Genomic DNA, 23,058 nt, shown 5'->3' on the forward strand with positions numbered 1-23,058 from the left:
ATTTCATCCGATAAAAAAATTGTCGGAGAAAAGAAAAGGCGAGATAAATTATATGGAGGCCGCCATCTTGATTATGTTAACTACCTGTTTAGGTCATTATAATATTTAAAAGGATATTACCATTTTGTGTTACTAATATAGTCATAACTGTTGGTGTTACGTATTATAAATAAAAAGAATACATAGTTTGTGTAATTAATCTAGATAAAGGGTAAACAAACTATTGTCTTATTTTAAATATTAATTCCAAATACTTACGTTTTAGTAAAATAACTACCCCTATGAAATAATACTGCAATCTAGCCTCGCTTTCGGTACAATGACGAGTAAATGAATAAGAGTTGGGTTTATATCGACGCACATGAGTTTGAGATCCCGATTTATCACTTCTGTTACTATTTGAACACATTTTGGAACATATTTCTCCAGGGGACATGTTACCTTCGTTTTTAGTGTTGCTGTGTAGTCTTAATTTTCAATTGGTATTTGCAGACGATGACGTAGGTAGTCATGCACAGGAAACGTACAAGATCGAGGGGAAAGTTTCTGTCTCTGGTGCTAAATCGCAAGAATGGGTACCACACACTCGTATTCTTGTAGACGGTGGCTTGTTCATCGGATTTTTGAAGTAAGTGGTACAAAATTGCTGCATCTAGTCAACACGCATATTGAACTTTACCTTGTGATTGTGAGCGACGCCGTGGTCAACAACCGAATCCTGATGCAGTTCATTGATCCATTGAAATGTGCGTTTTGGAAAGATTTGTCAATGTTTGACCATTTCATTATTAGTTCAAATCACACTCCGCGGGGATGACCGGTGGAGTCTCATCTGAAATTAGATAGGAATCACCCCATTGTAGACAAATTCAAATCCAAACTGATAATCCAATTTCAGACCTAACCCGATTTTCACCTCACGAAACAGTATGAAATGTAAATAGTTTTTGAAAACAGTTATAAAAATATTCCTCTGTGTTGAAAGTTCCAAGTGACCACAGTTTTCAAAATTACTCTTTCAAAAAATAGAAGTAGACCACAAATAATTGTGAAATGCCGCTGACCAGTTTATCATTTGACTAAAGATAGAACTAACATAACCATACAATACAAACTGTGGACATCAAGTCATTAGTTGATTGTGATTGAAATGACACGACTCAAGTCAAGTTGCTGCTGTGCAAACTTATTTGAAACAAACATAAGGAGTTAAACAATAGTCAGTCTGTTGTCAAAAATGATTTCCTTTTTATTGAAGAACATTTTTTAAGATGTTTTGATATGTTGAACTGGTGCTGTACATGGGCCAAAAGTTAAAATTCATGGGGTATTTAGATTTGTTTGTATTAGTACACATGTTATCTAAAGAACTCGCTTTCAACTGTACTCACTATGAGTTAAAATCTGGAGGAACCAATTAATTATACATGTACTGGTACATGTAGACCCATTCCTAGAAATATATAATGTGATAAGTATAGAATCCCTCACTGATCACACAATAGATTACTGTCAGCATTTTCATAAACCGTGGGCGATGAAATCTTACACTGCTACACAACTAGCTGCAGTTCTGTAGCTCTGGATTTCGCTGGTGTCCGTTTTTGGCGTTTTCTGTTGCATCGGTAGTCTGATTCGGTCGTCTATTGGTAATTTCGCAATTACCAATAGACGACCGAATCAGACTACCGATGCAACAGAAAACGCCAAAAACGGACACCAGCGAAATCCAGAGCTACAGAACTGCAGCTACTACACAACACACCCATTAATTGCCTTCTCTATGCAGATGATATTGTGATTCTTTCAAAATCCAAAAAGGGATTACAAAACTGTTTGGATAAATTATCAGCCTACACATCAAAATGGCAGTTGTCTGTCAACACAGATAAAACAAAAATAATGATATTCAATAAGTGTAACAGACTCCTTAACAAGGAAATATTGTTTTATGAAGGAAAAGAAATCAATATAGTTAAAGATTTCAATTATCTTGGCTTAACTATGAGCCCAAATGGTAAATTTAAAGATGCCATGAAAAACCTGAAAAGAAAAGGAATAAAAGCTTTATTCTCATTAAAGACCAAAATTGGATCTGGTAATCTGGACGTGTCCATACTACTGTCACTATTTGATAAACTTATCAGACCAGTTATTGTGTATGGGAGTGACATTATGATTTGGGGAGAAGAAAGTTCTACAAAATCAATTGTAGAGGATGTTCAGCTTACAGTGTTCTCCACAAGGGGTTTTAGGCGGGCGGCCCGCCCATCAAGTTTTACGGCCGCCCAGTAACTCTCAACACCCGCCCACCAACGTACATCCAGCTGAAATTATTTGTAAAAAGCTTGCATTGTTCTTCCCAAGCCTAAACAAAAGAGTAGTTGCCCAACCCTTTATTTTTCTATTGTTTCAAGAGTCCAAACATAAACAATGTCCATTGGAAGTCTGCAAGCAGTTATCAAGTGTATTCATGGCAATGTGTCAATCGCTTGAATTCATTGTCGCCCGACATTGTTGCCACTTAATGCCCCCGACACGCAACTACAGTGGTTTCAATTTACAGCTGTATTTTTAATAATCGTCACGAAAGAAAGAAGTAAATACGAACGAAATGTATATGCACAGAAAATAAACAAATATATTAGCAGATTGCATGTAAACTCGAACAAAAATTTAAATTCTAGCCGTATTTACAACGTTCGCTCGATTTTCATTGTGAAAACAGCATGGAGAAGGCAAACTGATGACCTTTTGGCCTACCCCATTCAACGACCGTCTGCTACCCACCGCTGTTGGCGCTGTAACGATTTAGTATCTAAGTTGCATAGGGGAACATCGCATTCTGGGTGTTCGTGTACTGAATTCGGAAAGCGGTAATAAACATCAAACATGGCTGCTGGATTAGTTTACCGCGAGTATTTGTAATTGAATAATATTTTAGTTATCTTTTCCACGTACTTTTTTCAATTTATCTATTTTTTATGTCTAATCTTTCGAGAACATATCAGATTCTTTTATTTTGCCGATTGCTAGCATTTTTTTTCTTGAATTTCAAAACAATGTGTGAAAACACAACGTATCGTGGCCGTACATGCGTAAATGCATCTTACCGTCCGTCGGCACGGGTGAGTACTGATGCCACAAATAAAATTGTTATGGATTTTGTTTTGACAAATTGTCCGTTTTGGCTTCGTGGGCAAATTATCTCGTATATTTTCTACATTATAACTCAATTATGTTTTGTACTTGCTCTTGGTTACTCGAATTGCATTTCATGAACGCAGAATAATTTGCGAACGCATAAATCACTGATTTCAAACTTTTTGCATTTCGTAAATATTGATAGTGATCAATCTGTTTGTATTTCAAAAAATTGTAACATGTTCCAATTAAATTAAATTAAAAAGAGAATAGTAAATAACTTAGTGTGTATTGCAGTTCATGTCATAAATGCGGGAATTCTGTATGTAAACAGAGGTACATTACTTGGGGTTTGTAACTACGGTGACATGATAACAAGATCCCGTCACAATCTCGCTCTCGCATAAACGTTCCAACTCAGAAAAAATGCAAATGCGCATGCCCGAGGTAACTAGGATACTGGGATGTCCAGGTGGATCAAAATAGCTGCCCACGATATGACTGATTACGAGAACTATATTTTCTGTACATTTTCGATGTATTACATTTTTCACTATGATAGTGACAAGAAAAGTTTATTTTTTTCATTACAAACCTTGAACATTGATATGCGTCATGTCAGAAGGTCGTAGCCTCAGTCTCGCTATCTACGAGAAGAGACTTGAATGGGATCTTGACATGATGTCACCATACAGTACTATGCGAGTTGCAAACCCCAAGTAATGTACCTCTGATGTAAATGATATGCAAATTGATATGCAAATTTATGCTAATTAGGCCGCCCACCAGCTAATTTGGATTGTGGAGAACACTGGCTTACATACTATCGGTACATTCTTGGTATCTCAAAAAATACACCAATCATGGCAATATATAGTGAATTGGGAAAATTACCTCTTGACTTTTTTATTAAGAAACAAATGATAAAATATGCCAATCGTATTGCAAATTCCACAAATACTCTACTTCAAGAAGCATACTATGTCAATAAAATTATTAAAAGTAAATGGTTTAAAAGACTTGATTTGATATTAAAAAATATAAACCATTCTTATCTTTTAAATGAAACAAACAAATCTCATTATCAAAACTAAAAACAATTGATGAGAAATTAAAAGAAGAGTTTACAACTGAGTGGAAAAATAAAATAAATAATGACAATAGGAAAAAATCAAATTCTAAAAATAAACTAAGAACCTACAAACTTTTTAAAACCAAAATTGAACAAGAAAAATACTTAACAATTATGAAAAACAATGAACTTCGCAAATCCTTAACAAAATTTAGACTTGGCAACCACTGTCTGAAAATTGAAACAGGCCGGCATATAGGTTTGGATTTTAAAGACAGAGTCTGCAATATGTGCGACAATGACCATGTTGAAGATGAACAACATTTTGTCATAAATTGTCCTCATTACAAGGAAATAAGATCAAAACTTTACATTGTAGCTAATAAATGTATACCAAATTTTGACAAATTTAGTAATGAAAATAAATTCATATCATTACTAAGTAATGAGAAAATGTCAATTCCTTTAGCGCAATATTTAAAAAAACTGTTTTAATACAAGACAGCAGCACCTACATAAACTAAGCCAGTAACACATTCCTCGTATACCAATTTATACCCTTACTTTTTAGGTAGTTATTTTTCTTTTACTAATATTTGATTTGTAACCCTTTTCATCCCCTCCCGGGGATGTTGTGTGTTAATAAATAAATAAATAAAATATGATATATTGATGACTTATGACATTGATATTCTATTTCTACAAGTGCTCATTAAAAATGTACATGAATTTCATTGCCAACATTCCTGTTATCACAAAGTGAGAATATTTTCTCTCCATGATATATTCTTAACACTCTTTGTAATGTTTATTGCATGCATGCATGTATGGGATAGTGGTGGATGGGGGCTCACAATGCACATTACTATGATTGATAATACCTTACTTCATACTGCAATGGCTGTGTGATTTCACTTTTGCCACCAATACCTTACTGATTTCAAACCATGAATTAATCATTTAAAAACGGGTTATCCGGTCATCAACCAGTCCCACATTAAATATATTGCATAATATAACATCTCATTTCATTTTGCTACATGAATCTGAAAAATGTTATGTTCTTTCATAATATCTTCCAAATTTCAGACCCTGTTTTTTAAAAATACTCTAGATGATGTGCTAAAAATTGTTCTCCTGAACACAGGGATGCAAGTAATTGAGGAACTGTGATATTAAAAATAGTCTCAAAAGTGATAATTAGCTATTATGGGCTTTGATTTGTGAGATTGATAGTCATTCACCTCAAAAACCATGCTTCGATTTTTATGAAACTTATGAATGTGAAACATGTAGATAATGAATGGATTACATTTATAACATTAATAACAGCATGAATATCTGTGTTTAGGTCGGATGGTACTTTTTGTGTAAACGATGTGCCTACTGGTTCCTATGTAATAGAAGTAGCCAATCCTACGTATTCATTTGAACCAGCCAGGGTAGACATAACATCAAAGGGGAAAATGCGAGCCAGGAAACTGAATCATGTACAAAGTACATCTGTTGTGACAATGAGTTATCCACTAAGATTAAAAGCAAAAGGACAGACCAGCTACTTTCAAAAAAGAGAGCAGTGGAAAGCTACAGATTTTCTAATGAATCCAATGGTAAGTGCTTGTAAAACAATTGCAAATATTGTATTTTATTCTTGACTGACATGGCAGAATAATTATTTTCATAGCTGAATCACGAGTAACTTACAAAATTCGGTAATAAATTAATACATGCTGAACACCTGGACATGTGGATAGCCAATATTGATGGTATATATCAGTGAGTGTGTGAGAGACTTACCACCAGAGTTATCTATCTGATTCTATTATGATGGGATGTTTTTACAGTTGAGATCAGAAATATTTTCACATGCCCTTGCCACAAGATACAAATAAATCAAGTGCCACTACATGTTACAATATACTCAGGGTTTTTTCTAGAAAAAATGAACAAGAGGGAGCACACACAAAAACAACAAGCGACCTTTCTGTCAAAGCTCCTGCATCGGTGGGTGAAAGGTCATCCAGTCTCGAGAACTCTTGCTTCACAAGTCAGCTGACCCTTCATGTTAACTATATCAAATCTTACGAGCGTAGCTAGCACAGAAACAACATGGGAGGATCCACCTGGAAACTCCATATTGGAAGGTTTCTCTGCCGGTTTAATAATGTATCTATGTATTAAAATATTTTTGGAGTAATTTTAGTGTATTTGGTGTCCAGACACATTGTCAGCAGATTTCATGTTGTACGGCAGCTTGAGAAATATATTTATGACTTGAAAGTTCAATCAGCAATTCGGTAAGAGGGCACCAGCCGAGAGTATCAGGGCGCTGTGCCCCTATTCCCCAGTTTCGAAAAAAACCTGATATACTGATTGAATTCTTCCTTTCTAATGGTTCATTTCACAGCTTATGAGGACAAATTTTGGATGCAACAATTTAGGTTTAAAACAAAAGATATTGATACTATGTAGCTTTGTAGGAATATTTATGTAATTTATCCAATAATAGTACTTTATTTCAGACATACCCAGTACATACATGTATGTGTATGGTTGTGATGATATTGAACAATTCTAATTGTAAATTTATTTCTAGTAACCTTTCATTTCACCAGGTTCTCATGATGGTATTGCCTCTTGTACTTCTCTTTATACTGCCAAAAATGATGAACACTTCAGATCCAGAAGTTCAAAAGGTGTGTATATATGTAACCATAGGTACCTTATAATGTTTGATACCTATAGTTATACACAATACATATACATGTATATATCAAAGATGGAAGAGTTGGTACATCATCAAAGATTTTTTCTAAATACTAGGCAGCATTCTAATGTTTTTGTCTGCAAATAAATAAGCTTAGAATTCTAACTGAGAGTTAGCCAGCTAATGAGATCAATTTAATTCCATGTGGACCTCTCTCAGATTTGTTCATTTTGTAATGATATCTTCAATTCTCTAATTTTGGTGAATATTTTTGTCATTTTTGGTAAAAAGTGATATTTTCGACTTCTTGTTAAAAACCGCAAGTCCAATTGCTTTGATATTACATGTATAGGTACTACATGTGGACCACTCTCAAATTAGTTAATTTGTATGATATCTTCAATTCTCCAATTTTGATGAATATTTTTGTCATTTTTGGTGAAAAGTGATATTTTTGAATTCTTGTTGAAAACACCAAGTCCCATTGCATTGATACTATGCATATTGTTCATTTTCTAATGATATCTTCTGTTCTTTAATTGAAATGTGCATTGCTAACAGCGGAGCTATCTCAGCCGAGAGGCTGCTTGTTCAAACTTGTAATAATACAATGAACAGTTTCTTTTATGGTGCCAAACTTTATTAACATCACTCCACCCTATGTTTCCAACTCGCAGTTAACTATTACAGCGGAGCTCTTTCGACTGCAAAGTTGCTGGTTTTTCAATTTTTGTAACTTTTTTCCTGTTTTGTGTTTTTTGTACAAGAATGCTCCGGTAGTATTCATTGATAAATTGATTGATTGGTGTATTTTGTTTGTAGGAAATGCAGTCGTCTATGAATATGTTAACACCAAAACAAGACTTGCCTGATATGTCAGAATTACTCACTGGATGGTTGTTTCCTGGTGGTAAGAAAAAAGAAAAAAGCAAGAGTGGAAAAAGAAAACCATAAACAATGTTTAAATGCTCAGAAACATGGTATTGGTGGTGCATTCATCGATCAGACAAGTGCTACCATTTTCATTTCAGTCAATGAAAATTATTTCAGGACAAAAAAAATTGCTTCATTGAGTAGAAGTTGTGATAAATCTGTAAATTTGCTATGCAATGTACTGTGTTGGTTCTACTTTACAGTTTGTCAGGTCTACCAATAATTATTGTGATGTATTTCACAACTCTTCAGTTGAGTATGTATATCATCTACAGAAATGCTCAATTGTTTATCATTTAACAATTTAATACAATCTTGGAATGATGTTTACGTGTCATAATAGTTTTATTCTAAATCTTTTTTTCTGAAATCTTGAAAGCATACATTAATTCTATATACATTTGTATGGTTTACTGTGTTTACTTTTGGTGCATCTATTACATTGTGTGCAGTTGAAATATATTCTTTTTTTTTTTTTATTATCAGTGTATTAAAGGTTGCACATACAATTGTTAAGAATTTTCTGAAGGCACTGTATTCAGTGTTCTTCATCCAGTAATCTTAGTCAATTGTGTGGCAAGGTAGGGTAGGTTACCTTTTAATGAAATGTTTGATTCTGTCAGTTCTCATCCAATACAACACTGTTTAAAGAGTATGTACCGTAAAAGAATTGTGGGATTCTTCATTACGCAGAAATACAAATTTTTCTTTTATTAAATGTAAATTTAAAGAACAGTGGTCATTGTGTCATACATGTGCGACATTTGTGTTGATAAACAATGATTCAATGCGCTATCCTCATGGAAATCACAAGTACATATTTTGACTAAGGCACAACGTACTCTAATTACCGCCGGTGACTCTTCCAATCACCAAAGAAATTACATAGTTAAAGCTTGGTAACGTCTCAGTTTATACTCATCTTCGCAACGGTCCTTCGTATGGGACCCATATCTCACGAATGCGTGGCATGATGGCCATCGCCTTTAATGATTATGGGCATTAAAAGTTTACTACAGATGGTACTATTACAATTTTAGTATCGACGAATCCTCACATTTTTCTCTGAAATTTATATATCATGTAGGACAGGTATTTTGTCTTTTACATTGTGATCATTTTGCTTTGAGACAATTTATTACCATCACAATTGAAAATCAAGCCATGAATAGACAATTGCATTTCTGTTTTTAATTCTGTTGTATTTCACTGCTCCACAAGATTGTGTCGTTTTTGCCCTCATTCATTTCTGTTATTCTCGGATGCTTTCAGCTAGGCAATGTGTTCAGATTTACTTTTAGGTAGGCATACATATCCTGGTAATTTTGTACAAGTCTTTCAGTAGAAGAATCAAGACCAGATTATGTTTTTAATAGAATAATAAAACACTACCTTTTTTGTGCAGTACACAATTCAACATTTTTAACCTGTAGTTAGTTAACCTGAACTTAATCCTTTAATCTATTCTTAAAATGCTGTATTTAAACATTGACAATCATATTCCAAAACAAGCCATTGAGAATGTCACAGCCACTTCTATTGTACAAATGTAACAAATGAAAAATCAGAAATTATTTATTTGATGAATTTTTTGTGGAAATATCTGTTAGTGTATGTTTCAGTTCTATGCAGTGTGAGTGTACATGCATGTCTAGGATTGCAAGAATGTTCCACATGTGCCAAGTGTATTTGGTTATTACTAAATTGTATGTCTCAAGTCTATGATATGAAAGTAACAAATTGTATGTGTACCAGGGTTGGGCAAAAATGTACCTGGTAATTTCACAATGTGCATTTAAGATTTAAGGCAAATTGTGAAGAAAAATGTGAAAATTTAGTATGTCAATCAACCAAAATGGTTGCCAGTCAGCAATCTTCAATTATGAAGTTGCATCTGTGAGCAAAAATAGTCTTGAGTGTATCGAGTATATGCATAATTTGACAACAATTTGAGTTGCCAGTATATTGTGCCTGTACCAAGTTTTAATACACTTAATGATTCAATTAGGAACTTTTGATATACCAATTTGATTCTGATCAGGGAAAAAACATGGGCACTTGTGTATCAACTATGCACCAACATTGACTAACACATGAACATAAATGACTGAACTACAGCAGTCCTAAGCAACCCATGTGTTTGGCACTAGATCGGACAGTTCCCTCAACTACACACAAAATATTTGACACAGTTGGTGACTCGCAACCCATTTTAATTCCATGCATGTAATATTAACATTAAAATATCAATTTTAATACATGCATTTATTGTATACTGACAATATATCATTCATAAAGTTTGAATTCTAAACCATAGATAAATAGTTTCAAAGTTTCCTAAATTGAATATAATAATTTAATTCATTTGTTTTATTGACATATACATATATTGGGATATTTTTTGGTCATTCTTCAGTAAATCTGCTGCTCAGTTCACTCGCATGTGATAAACAAAATCTTGTCAACTGAACTTGAAACTGCTGCATTTTAAGATCATTCTGCCAAAAAAAATATATATTAAAAGTTTGTTAGTAATCTGTTTTGAATGCAAATTATCTTTTGTAACACAGCTGTCTTAAATAAGCTAATAGGCATTTTAAGAATTTCTGTGTTCATGTCATCAAATTACCGATAATAAGCTACACATATTCACAGCGGCAATTGATAGGCTAAAACTCCCAATGACTTGTTTTTGGTATATAAACCACAAGTGAGGAACTAGTATAAGAAACCACAAGTACACATTTCTCACAAAGCTTAGTTTGTTCTGCAGTCTATCCTGGATCCCATACAAATTCAGAGGCTATTGATACCTTGGTGCTCTCCAAAATGTAAGATTTGTTCATAATGTGAAGGCATTTTGAAGAAATGTTTCCTTGAAACTGGGTGTCTTGAGAAAACTATACTTACCTGTTTACCAACATATAATGGTAAGTTATCTTGTTGAAAGTGAGGTGTTGGCTGTACACTTAAAACTGAATATCCTGCAAAAGATGACATGCTTTAATAAATTAAACTGTTGCACTTGAAACTTGAGTCATTCTAATTGAAGGGGGTGGTGGTGTAAGAGGCAATGTATTGTTTACACTACGTGACTTGTTACCTTGAAACTAAAAAAATATTGTCTAAAATCACTGCATAGAAACAGGCAAACCACTGAATGTAAATGTATATAAAAGTATATAACAAGCTGTGCTCTCTGTTCTTGAGAGGACGTGGGTCGCCATTAATTAAAAACAACTTGAATCAAATTTAGTGATGGCAATAATGATGTGCCGATAGTTTCATCATACTTCAATTTGAAAGAAAGATCATCGAATTCCTATCTTGAGCAGATGGGTTTTTTCTATCAATTGTATGTCACAGTCATCTGGTGTTTGTGGCCTGGGAATACTGAGAAGTGGGGGTAGGGTGTATGGAATCACCGTCCCTCAACACCATTTGAGGGACGGTGATGGAATAGACTCAATAAGTGCACTTATTTATTGATTAAGAACTAGCTCTCTGGCATTCATCAAAGAAGTGCTCACACATTGGTTAGCAGAGGATGTTCCACATACCCTTGATGTTCTAAGGTTGCTGTTGATCATCGGTTTTAAAAAAAAATGCAGAAATGTACATTGGGAAGCTGGGATCCAGGGATTTTTTATTCATTTTGATTGGAAGAATACCTTTTGATTACACTACTATTAAAAAACTGTGTTTTTGGTTTAGAAAGGTTTCACAACTTTTCTTTTGAAAACCCAGTTCACACACACCAGTTGACTTGGATACTGAACACATATATCACTGAAATGTTAAAACACTGACCATATCTCGCTGTAACGGATTCTTCATACAACATAATAGCTAGTACAGCATCTTCCTCTACTACCTCACGTCTTAAACTTAGTTTTGCATGAGCAGAAGCCATACAGGCACTATAATAAAGCAAAGGTTAGGCTAAGAATGTTTGTACCTGGTATCTGCTACTTTGTGCATGTACAGTTTGAATGGGCCATTTTTATAAGTATTGTAGGGCATGATAACAAGTGCAGATGTATATGATAAAGTGCTTTATCAGCATAAACCACAAAAATCCAATCTTGTATTGTTACATTCTTTAATTCATAGATCACAAGTTTACAATTTCCGTAATTAGTCCAATGTCAGATTTACTTTGTTTATTTTGAGTGGAATGAGTAGGTGGTCAATCATTAGACTAAAGTTTAATAGCTTAAACTTTTCAGCTCATTGACAATGCTTCTTTCTGTTTTGCATGTAACTCAGAGTAGATGTAGAGTAGATTACCCTTACCAGTAAACCTATTTACAAGATTTAATCTACCAGGGGTATAAATCTTCACAAGTGATGGCAGATTGTACAGTATGTTGTTGTTCATATATTATATAACACCAAATCACCTTACAATTTACTAGTAAACTAGAATCAATTTTATTTGTCAGGACTTACATTGCTTTCATAGCTGATTGGGGGAAAGGTGTGGCATGTACACCTGAAGACCTTACTCTTCTACTGCCAACAAAATAACCTTTGATTAAATATTCAGCTGATGAAGTGAATTCTACATGCATTTCAGACACATAGTCCAGAAACTGTATAAAGATATAATGTTTAGACAAGCACTGGTTGAATGCAATTTATCTCAATTGCATAGCGACCAAAATAGTCACCAATGTGATAACAACTTTTAAAAGCTGACTAATAATGTTTCTCTGACTGCCAAAAAGTGACTGTTTGAAAATAACTTTGCAGATTTGATTAAATGCTGTTTGCAAAATGTTCAGGCCGACATTGTCATGTTTTGTGTAACTACAGTTCTAGTTTCCTACAATTCATTGTGAATCGCATGTACAATGATTGCATGATTTCAGAAAGAATGTTTGGCCTAGCCATTAATTACCCCAGTAAACCTATTTACAAGATTTAATCTATAATTACCTTCTTGAAATCTTCATAAGTAATGATAGATTGTACAGTATGTTGTTGTTTATCATCTAAAACTGCAGCAGTTAATACTTGGTTTATTAATGTCTGTTGTGCAGTGTCATCCCTTGTAGTATCTGGATTGTCACATACATATACCATACCAAATGTACTATTACATAAACAAATTAGCAATTATAACCAATATAGCTGAGTGAAGCTGATCTATGTGTTAGTTTTAAATGATTCTCATAACTAAAATAACTTTTAATTTGTTCGCTGTTCATCCAAACCCTATTTTCTTTTTATTTTAGTGGGGATTTCAGAAGACCACTTTCCAGGACTCTTACTTTTCAAATTCTAGGACTTACCAGTGTATTCTAGGACTGTAAAAGCTCTGATTAAGTAACAATATTTGCATGTAAATTATTTCCTCATGAATGTGCTTGGTGAATGAAATATTATGCCTGTGACATTTGCTGCTGATTAATTTTCAATATATATTTTGCCAAATATACATACCATGTACATGTAAGTATTTAATGTCACATTGGTGTATATGAATGTAAACAGATCCGAATGAAATGTTTAAACCTGTATACAACCAGGATGGATATTAGCATCACAAACTGTGTACAAGATATACTTACTCAGCAAATGTGTTGGGTATGTTACCAAGGTCCTGAAAAAAAAAGTGGAAAAATGTTTTATTCCAAATGAAGCTTGACATATTTGCATGATCTATTTTTTAATCTATAATTTAAGTTATAAAGTGTCATACAAATTTGTTCTTCTCCAATCCTCATCCAATTCTGTAATATTACCTGATTTTGGAATATTCCCTTAATGCCTTTATGATTTCCAGTGCTAGGGTATGTATAGGCCCATATATTGCATAGTATTGGTAACACCATTTGTTTCTGTGGTGCTGCATCACTAAATTTCCTGGGAATATCAACTGATATGGAACTGTTCTCCATGACTGAAATAATAAAATATATCAAAATTATCAAGTCTTCATCATTTTTGCATATGTTTACATTTAAAATAGTTTTATGACATCATGTGAGGTAATTGAAGATATACAACTCATTGATCTAAGTGTGATGTTCACCTTTGAAATTAGACAGTTTTCCCACCAGCATCCTTTAATTGTCCACTAAATTACTATTTCTTTGTTCTGAACAGTCTGCATTTCTCATTTTTGTACTGATCAATGCCTATTTACTAGGAAAGGACTGTGCCTTTGTTCAAAATTTATTAAGTGGATTGTTTTTCGAATAACCTTGTTCTCACATATGATATAACTCCTGCTTATGTATTTGTAAGGGTACAATAACTACCATACACTGACCATGTAGAAGCTTTTCCCTGGTATCTTTTCTATAGTGACTTAAATCACCAAGTGAACATATACCATTTTTAGCTAGCAGCAAAGATCCCCCTGTGTAATGGAATTAAAAGTATTATTTTTATGAATGATAGATCTTAGCTACTGCATTGTACATGTACTGCTAATACTAATAGCGAATCTCAATAGAGGTAAACATAAACCAAATATTTTATTTATTATAATATTGGATACAACTAAGTTTGACCATATAGACACATCTCTGTGATTTATATAAAAATATGAGAAAGCATTGATAAATATAATAATAGTAATATCAGACATAATTATATTCAAGTCTTAATACAATTAAAAAGCAAGAGTACCCAATATGAAGACTAAATTTGATAACATCGCACCATATAGGAATAATCTAGTAAATATCGGCAGTTTTCCAATGACACTAGAGCAACCCTTGGAATTTTCCCCCATAAAACTTTGGATGCAACATTTTCCTGTTTTTTTATGTATTTTCTATAAATTCAAATGGCTACCTAGCTATGCTCGTGATAAAATTTATTTTGTGAAAGTCGCCAAAAAGTGGCTTTGGTGCACACAGGGGTGAATAATTTTGTGGTTATTGAACTAACCATCAATTGTACATGCTCCAGTACCATGGTTATCTTTTGTAACTGATGTGAAGAGTGAAGTACTTGCAGAATGTTGTATGTTACGCTTACAGAATGATGCTCCAAATGTTAACAGTCTGTGTATCACTAAAGTATCACAACCAATAGCCAATACATGAAGACATCTTGACACTTTACTTTTCTATTAATATAGATCAGTGCATAAGGGTAATTCAAGGTAAATTAATGACATAGTCCCTGTTTGTATCATAGGCGCAAGATATCTTACAACTACCAAAATATATTTTTAAAAACAAAATATGACAGCCAATCGGCCATTTTGAAACCAATCTGAAAAATAAAAGACCCCATAGTGTTCAATTTGTGTACAAAGTTTAAACTAATCTATCCACGCACAACTGACATCTGGTTTCAGAATTGTGAAAATGAGTGATTTTGATGCATTTTTGATCAGGTTATACACCCACACAGAGATCAATCCATAAGTCCCCCTTTTTGACTACCTTTGAATGAGGATTAACAAGTCCTTGTTTGTTCCATAGTAATTAAAATTGAAAAAAAATAAGTCAACTATTTTGAATGAAAACTTGAAATGCTAATAATACTGGTATGTTAAGTTAATATGAGGGATACATATGTAGTTGTATGTTTGAAGGCAATTTTAAATTTGTTAGTACAAAATTGTTGTCATTTCAAATCTGATCTGAAAAAACAAATGACATGCATCAAGTAGGTCCCATAATGTTGAATGTATGCACCAAGTTTGAATGAAATCCATCAACCAATACACAATATATTTATCTATCCTAAGATGTAAAATGAATATATATGTCTGAAGTTTAAAGTTCCAGGCATCGCCAAGATACAGGTTGGGATGAACAAATTGAGGACAATCCATTCAAATTCCTGTTTTTGGCATAGGCATATATCAAAATATTTAAAACTGAAATCTTACCTGTTTATTGTTTTTTGGTGTTTCTACAAGACTGAGAAGCATGCCTAGTTTCAATCTGAAATAGGTGCCGGGTGGTGTTATATCACCTCCAAATATGTAAGCTAAACTAGCTACAAAGCTCCAACTAGATGATTTTCTATCTGTACAAAGTGGTACAAAATTTAGAAACTTTAACTATTAATGCAACATTAATATTTCCTTGGATGACAACTCATGTTAATATTATCTCAACAATTTCTTTAATTTTGCTGAATGAATAAATAATAAGATTTAGAAATATAAATTGTGCACAGAATAACTAGTAGGTCATTAATAGAGTAGCTTACCGTCATATAAAGTGAGCACAGAAGATGGCATTGTAATAGAACAGTTACCTTGGTTACATATCTGTGAATTATATCATTTTATTAATTCTCTGTAACAAAAAGGCTTGTATATGTTTCCATGTGTTCAAGTGGTTCATAATGCAAATAATTTTTTTCATAATTCTGTAAACCACTTTAGTTACAAGAATGAAGACATTCAAAAAACTTTGTAGCAATGAACATTTCAAAGAATGACATGCTCAATAATATTCAACCAATCAGCATCAGGATAAAAACTGGAGTTAAATTTTTATAAACAAATATTTGTCATGATAGTTTATTAAAAACTGCACTGCATGCTTGCATTTCACAATATCATTTTTTTTTATATGGGGGATTTTTTTTATGATGGCGTTGCAAGACAGCGTTAAAAGTGCACTAGGTTATACATCGCTTTGAGAATACCAACAAGAGGTAGTTGATGTTTGTGTGAGTGTTTAGTGAGTGTTGGTCTATCGAATCACCAATTGCCAACTAAATTTTGTGACAGGCAAGCGCCTTCTGGCCAGCTTTGAACAGTCTTCTATGCCAGTTATCTGATTATTCTATATTTGACTCACATACAATGCAAATGCATTCTTGAATCCTCTACACTATGACAGGTGTGATGTTTGTTTTTGTATGTGTCCTAGCAATCACTTGCCCGCCATTCACAATCATCTTGAAAGGAGATAAACTTATGTATGCATGCTCCGCCTATCAAATACTTGTATGTAAATTACACCAAATTTTGATGTCATTGAAATGCTCATAAATATTAATAGCAAGGGAACCTATGCAAAGAACACAAGACTCTTGTTTGTTTCGTGATAACCTGGCTATCGCCACTTATACACTCACATAATTAACAAATAAACAAACAAATAAGAGACTGTTTGCAAGTTTAGTTTTCTTCTTACCTGCTCAAGCTTCTTTGAGTCCATGTAAATATTATTTGCCTATTAAACAAAATCACCAGTTATTAATATTAAAATAATTACTGTCACTTATATATGCTGCTAACAATATATATTTTACCAGTAATATGTATATGTCTTTAGTGTGGGTATTTAGTGTCATTAATAACAGATATCTCCCATCTAAGATTCAATTAGGGGTTCCTGAATTGATAGCGTTTGTGCATTCATCATTTGTGTGTTTGCGTATATCGTGTGACCTGGGGTCAACAAACCGGAAAGTATGACAGATTTTCAATGTTCCATACGTGCAAAGTTGCAGTGCACCGAATATCACAGTTTCCAACTCGCAACGTAAAATTCCCCTGAAATAAAAGTGCCATCATCTTTTAACTAACTCAAACCAGCCTCTGAAAATTTACACACTATTTTGCCTAAGCAGGAATAGCGAGCATGCAAGTCACGGTCATATTTTACTCACACATGTACTATCTCTATTTCAGTTCATTTTCCTTGAAAAATCATCTTTTTCAACTGGAAATCCATGTTTCTCAGCTGTCTTAAATAGTTCTTCTAGCTGCCCTTGTTTGTACCCACCCACACTCACACCGGTATCTTTAAAAAACTGTTTAAAATATGCCGTTGACTCCTTCAGGGTTGCATGTCTATTCTTTTGACTTTTTATATTTCTGTCCTACCCTTGCCCATTGCTAGGAAGGCTACGCATGTGTTAATTGAATTACATAGCGTCTGACGGTAATTCAGGAATCGGAAAATCATACAGTCAATGATTTTTTTATGAATCACAAGATTTCAAATACATCACTTTTTTAGCTCCGCTGTCGACTTTGTCGAGCGGAGCTTATCATATGAGTGATTGTCCGTCGTCATCCGTCATCTGTCGTCCGTGTCAATATTTTACTTTTTCGACTTCTTCTTGAAAACTACAAGCCTGAATGCTTTGATACTTGGTGTATATGTACCTTAGGTAGACCTCTCTTAGGTTTGTTCATTTCATGTTGATATCTTCAATTCTCTAATTTTGGTGAATATTTTTGTCATTTTTGGTAAAAAGTGATATTTTCGACTTCTTGTTAAAAACCGCAAGTGCAATTGCTTTGATATTACATATATAGGTACTACATGTGGACCTCTCTCAGATTTGTTCATTTTGTAATGATATCTTTAATTCTCTAATTTTGGTGAATATTTTTATCATTTTTGGTAAAAAGTGATATTTTCGACTTCTTGTTAAAAACCGCAAGTCCAATTGCTTTGATACTACATATATAGGTACTACATGTGGACCTCTCTCAGATTTGTTCATTTCGTGATGATATCTTCAATTCTCTAATTTTGGTGAATATTTTTGTAATTTTTGGTAAAAAGTGATATTTTCGACTTCTTGTTAAAAACCACAAGTCCGATTGCTTTGATATTTACATATATAGGTACTACATGTGGACCTCTCTCAGATTTGTTCATTTTGTGATGATGTCTTCAATTCTCTAATTTTGGTGAATATTTTTGTAATTTTTGGTAAAAAGTGATATTTTCGACTTCTTGTTAAAAACCAATAGTTCAATTGCTTTGATATTACATATTTAGATACTACATGTAGACCTTTCTCAAATTTGTTCATTTCGTGATGATATCTTCGATTCTTTAATTTTGGTGAATATTTTTGTCATTTTTGGTAAAAAGTGATATTTTCGACTTCTTGTAAAAAACCAATAGTCCGATTGCTTTGATATTACATATATAGGTACTACATGTGGACCTCTCTCAGATTTGTTCATTTTGTGATGATATCTTCAATTCTCTAATTTTGGTGAATATTTTTGTAATTTTTGGTAAAAAGTGATATTTTTGACTTCTTGTTAAAAACCAAAAGTTCAATTGCTTTGATATTACACATATAGATACTACATGTATCCCTTTCTCAGATTTGTTCATTTCGTGATGATATCTTCAATTCTCTAATTTTGGTGAATATTTTGGTCATTTTTGATAGAAAGTGATATTTTCGACTTCTTGTTAAAAACTGTAAGTCCGATTGCTTTGATACTATACATATTGTTCATTTTCTAATGATGTCTTCAGTTCTTTAATTGAAATGTGCATTGCTAACAGTGGAGCTATCTCAGCCGATAGGCTGCTTGTTTTAAAAGTCTTCTCTGAATTCTCTGTTTCTAAATGTTATATATTTCTTTTAATATATTATTTGTAATACTAGTAATAACATTTGGACAGTGTAGAAGACAGGTATAATTAAAATATTAAAGGTTGATTATTTGCTGATATTTATCTCAATTTAACCTATGCAACATTACAGTATATGCTGCCTATACACAAAATGGTCTATAGAATTTTCATTAAAATTATATGGATTTCAACAAAAATTTACTAGAAAATTACTTCTTAGAAAACTTCTTATGAAAGTTTACAAAATTCTTTAAAATTTCTATACATGTGTATAAAAAAAATTACAAACAAACTGTTTATCACCATTGAGTGTGAACAACCTGGACTTACAATGTGTGACTCATCTTACCTCTATTGCAACAGAAATTTTGGATTCATTATGCTGATATGTTGGGATGCCTATGACTCTGTAGCTTTTGCCAATCATAATATCACTTGTTAAATCACCTAAAGAATAAGCATGATTAGAATTATCTTAAACAGCTATCGTATTAGTTGTCATATTTTATAAATCTTATCCCTGACTTGCTTTGTTGAGAAGCTACAGTTTTTATTCAACATAATGGTAGTACATACAGGCCAATGATACGACAAACAAACTTTTCGCTGAGAAAACCTGATGTATGGGAAATATAGCACTACCTGGTTATAGTGGTTCAAGATGCATTTTATGTACTTTACTATAGTTTGTTATTATGATATTGCTAAAGAAGTATAAAAATGTCAATGCTGTGCACTAAAACAACAATTTGAGATTGCTGGGAGGCCCAGTAATATGAGAAATGGGTCAACTACTTTCAAGATTTGTTAACATATCGCCTGTTGATGCCATTTTTCCCCATTAATTTTTGCTATTCATGGAGGTGTTCAGGGGGCTATACTTGTTAAATCTCAAATCAAACCATGTTCTATCAGTTGACATTAGCCCCTATCAGCATAAAAGTTTTTTAGTATCTTGATAGGGAGCGCATTTCACATATCATTCTGATGATCCATGTTTTGATACAGCCCAACACTGAAATATTTATCATGCCATTCAAAATTTGTTGGTACTTTCTGACAAAAATGACTACTGCATAAGTGAAAGTACATATGCCTGAATCTACTCCATGAGATATGGCAACTGATCTGAATTGCAATGAATTCACCATGAAGTAGTTTTACACATACCTCTTAAGAAAACAGATATGGCTTGATGGCGACAACCATTTGAATTCAAAGCATCATAGCTTAACATCTGTACAATAATTTTGTCTGAATATTCAATAAAATAAATGAATATTAAAATGAGTAGCAGTTGTATAATTCATTCAATGTTTGGAGTGATATTTTGCAAATAAGTTCCTATATTAGTTCCTGGTGAACATATACACACCTGAAAGTAATCTACAAGACGCATCTTCTACCAGTGTTGACCCACAAAATATACAAACAAAATCATTCCTAATATCAAAATGAAAAACAGAAGTTAAGTAAGTTTCCAAGGGAGTATGAAGAACAACATGTTCTATTATAACAGGTACCAAAACATAGAAATATAATTTGAAAAGTGTCCATTTTAGAAAGTAGAAAGGAAGTACTATATACCTAATAGTCTGGAACTCTGATGCACCAGGTGTATGCATTCTGATAAAATGCTGGCCTGTATATCCATCACAGGTTGTTACTGTGCAATAATACCTAGCTGCTTGTCTATGGATTGAGCAAAAATAAATAATCAGTTACTTTTATTGCACTTTTGTCATCAATTGACATCACTTATCAAAGAATTTTATAGGGTAAATAAATAGTAACATAAAGATACCAAGATTTCCAGAAGATCATGATGACTATACCTTCACCCAAAGGGATCATCATAATATGTGTATCAGTCATTTATTTATGTATTCTAGGACATGTGATGAATTAATTTACATATTGATATAGTATGAGGTTATTTCTATTTTCGTATTCATCAAATATCAGGAAATTCATTTTATATTTTGACATGTACTATACATGAATGCAGAAATGGTGGTCATATCAATCGATAAAATATTCTTGTGATAAATTTATTATTATATTTTTTCTATCTCTATCTAACAGCCTGAAATGCCAGAAAAAAGAATTTTCAATATCTGTGCAATCCTTCAATGGCATTATTCTATTTGCATCACATGTTACATCATTGCTGCATTTAATATGAAATGAATGGAAGTCTTTGAATGTGATGATAATCACACATTCTTTAAACACAATTCATAAAACTTTAAAACACATCTGTACAGGGTTATACAGACAGCTAAATTTCATTTTTGTCATTGCTATATAGATGTAAAATAATGTGACTTACGTGTACTGAGTAACAGTTGAAATGCTGCATATGATTCCCAAGAACTTATAAAGTCTTGTATCTGCTCTACATGACCATAAATCAGCAGGGTTTAGCGTAAAGCTAGAAACACAATATTATACAAATAGTATATAACATTCATTTAATTATGGTTGTATGATAAACAGAGTAAAGTGAACACTAATGAAAACTAAACCCTATGAGAAACTATGAGAAGCACATTGAACTACTGGTCTATATATTGCCCTCACATGCTCAACTTAATATACTGGTATTATACTGATAATAAGAATATTTGCATTATGTGTATTACCGGTACATTATATAATTATACATCTGTCACCATAATGCTATAAGTTACAGCGTGCCATAATTTTGCATTAACGCACTAAAAATGACACAAGAGACTGATATGCGAGAAAAGTAGGGGGATCATTGTACCACGAATATGTGCAATCATGATGTGGAAGTTGCCATTAGCTGCAGTGAAGAAAATGGCACGCACAAGCGACATGATGCGTTGACATCGCTTGCCGAATGTTGGTTATTGCACTCTACGAAAAGGCATATTTTGATTGGAAGACCACTTGTCACGGTGTAATCACGTAGGGATGTGATATGCGTGCTTTGTTTCATGTTGATATAAATTCTCAACATATTGGAAACCACTTTATTCTGAATTTCGAGTTGATTATTTTGCTTATCATTAGGTAGCACGTCTAAACTTTTATAAGAGAATATAAGATAACTTGACATTATTCTTTTTATCAAGTAAAATAGAAAAGTTAAAGGAACAGAGAAAAAAAGAATTAACAAATAAATCTCAAGTTTTCTTGGCCTTACGTGAAGCCTGCTATGATTTATTTTATTTCATTGATGTTTTTATCATTAGTACTTTCATAAAAAGTGTTATTTTCAACATTGGAATCAGCATTTCTTCAAAACATTTTTGTTTTCAAATCGGACATTGGTCATGGTGTTTTACCGATTTCTATACACTAGGTACAATGGAAAAGCATGTTGAACATTTACGATTTATTTTCGACATTACAATAATTACAATGTTCAACTGCTGTTCACATGGAAACATCTCCACTTCAGCCTTCAAGCTGCTACATTAAATGCTGAGTATTTTTTGTCATCAGGTGAAAATTTTAAATCCAAAAGGTATGCAGTCAGACAGTACACAGACTTACGTTGGTAAATCCGGTATATTGCTAACTCTTGAGATGTACCAACACTTGACTTACCTTGGTAAATCTGGTATATTGCTAACTCTGAGATGTACCAACACTTGACTTACCTTGGTAAATCTGGTATATTGCTAACTCTTGAGATGTACCAACACTTAACTTACCTTGGTAGTACCGGTATATTGCTAACTCTGAGATGTACCAACACTTGACTTACCTTGGTAAATCCGGTATATTGCTAACTCTTGAGATGTACCAACACTTGACTTACCTTGGTAGTACCGGTATATTGCTAACTCTTGAGATGTACCAACACTTGACTTACCTTGGTAAATCCGGTATATTGCTAA

At 33.1% G+C, this 23,058-nt stretch overlaps 2 protein-coding genes across 2 annotated transcripts; one reads left to right on the top strand and one right to left on the bottom strand.

The window, feature by feature from the left end:
- Nucleotides 1-308: 308 nt before the first annotated feature.
- Nucleotides 309-9,458, top strand: LOC100367640 (endoplasmic reticulum membrane protein complex subunit 7-like). Its single transcript, XM_002741013.4, has 4 exons — nucleotides 309-628; nucleotides 5,568-5,826; nucleotides 6,832-6,912; nucleotides 7,746-9,458. The coding sequence occupies exons 1-4, from the start codon at nucleotides 435-437 to the stop codon at nucleotides 7,875-7,877; spliced, it is 666 nt and encodes a 221-aa protein (XP_002741059.1). The 5' UTR covers nucleotides 309-434; the 3' UTR covers nucleotides 7,878-9,458.
- Nucleotides 9,459-10,189: 731 nt separating this feature from the next.
- Nucleotides 10,190-16,074, bottom strand: LOC102803215 (minichromosome maintenance domain-containing protein 2-like). Its single transcript, XM_006824340.3, has 11 exons — nucleotides 16,044-16,074; nucleotides 15,718-15,857; nucleotides 14,763-14,943; nucleotides 14,137-14,226; nucleotides 13,607-13,764; nucleotides 13,433-13,464; nucleotides 12,798-12,954; nucleotides 12,309-12,451; nucleotides 11,667-11,776; nucleotides 10,767-10,840; nucleotides 10,190-10,354 (listed from the first exon to the last, which is right to left on the bottom strand). The coding sequence occupies exons 1-11, from the start codon at nucleotides 16,072-16,074 to the stop codon at nucleotides 10,262-10,264; spliced, it is 1,209 nt and encodes a 402-aa protein (XP_006824403.3). The 3' UTR covers nucleotides 10,190-10,261.
- Nucleotides 16,075-23,058: the final 6,984 nt, after the last annotated feature.

Source organism: Saccoglossus kowalevskii, chromosome 4, assembly GCF_978046115.1.
Source record: "Saccoglossus kowalevskii chromosome 4, keSacKowa6.1, whole genome shotgun sequence".
In the NCBI taxonomy this organism is placed as follows: Eukaryota; Metazoa; Hemichordata; class Enteropneusta; family Harrimaniidae; genus Saccoglossus; species Saccoglossus kowalevskii.

What these genes read in the sequence shown, in the direction of transcription:
- LOC100367640 (XM_002741013.4), top strand. Translation starts at nt 435, where the DNA reads ATGTTACCTTCGTTTTTAGTGTTGCTGTGTAGTCTTAATTTTCAATTG. An exon ending in TTGTTCATCGGATTTTTGAA is followed by an intron (nt 629 to 5,567) that starts GTAAGTGGTACA and finishes ATCTGTGTTTAG; the next exon opens with GTCGGATGGTACTTTTTGTG. An exon ending in CAGATCCAGAAGTTCAAAAG is followed by an intron (nt 6,913 to 7,745) that starts GTGTGTATATAT and finishes TTTTGTTTGTAG; the next exon opens with GAAATGCAGTCGTCTATGAA.
- LOC102803215 (XM_006824340.3), bottom strand. Translation starts at nt 16,074, where the DNA reads ATGCCATCTTCTGTGCTCACTTTATATGACG. An exon ending in TGGAGCATGTACAATTGATG is followed by an intron (nt 14,227 to 14,762) that starts GTTAGTTCAATA and finishes TCCATTACACAG; the next exon opens with GGGGATCTTTGCTGCTAGCT. An exon ending in CATTATATGTTGGTAAACAG is followed by an intron (nt 10,355 to 10,766) that starts GTAAGTATAGTT and finishes TTTTTTTGGCAG; the next exon opens with AATGATCTTAAAATGCAGCA.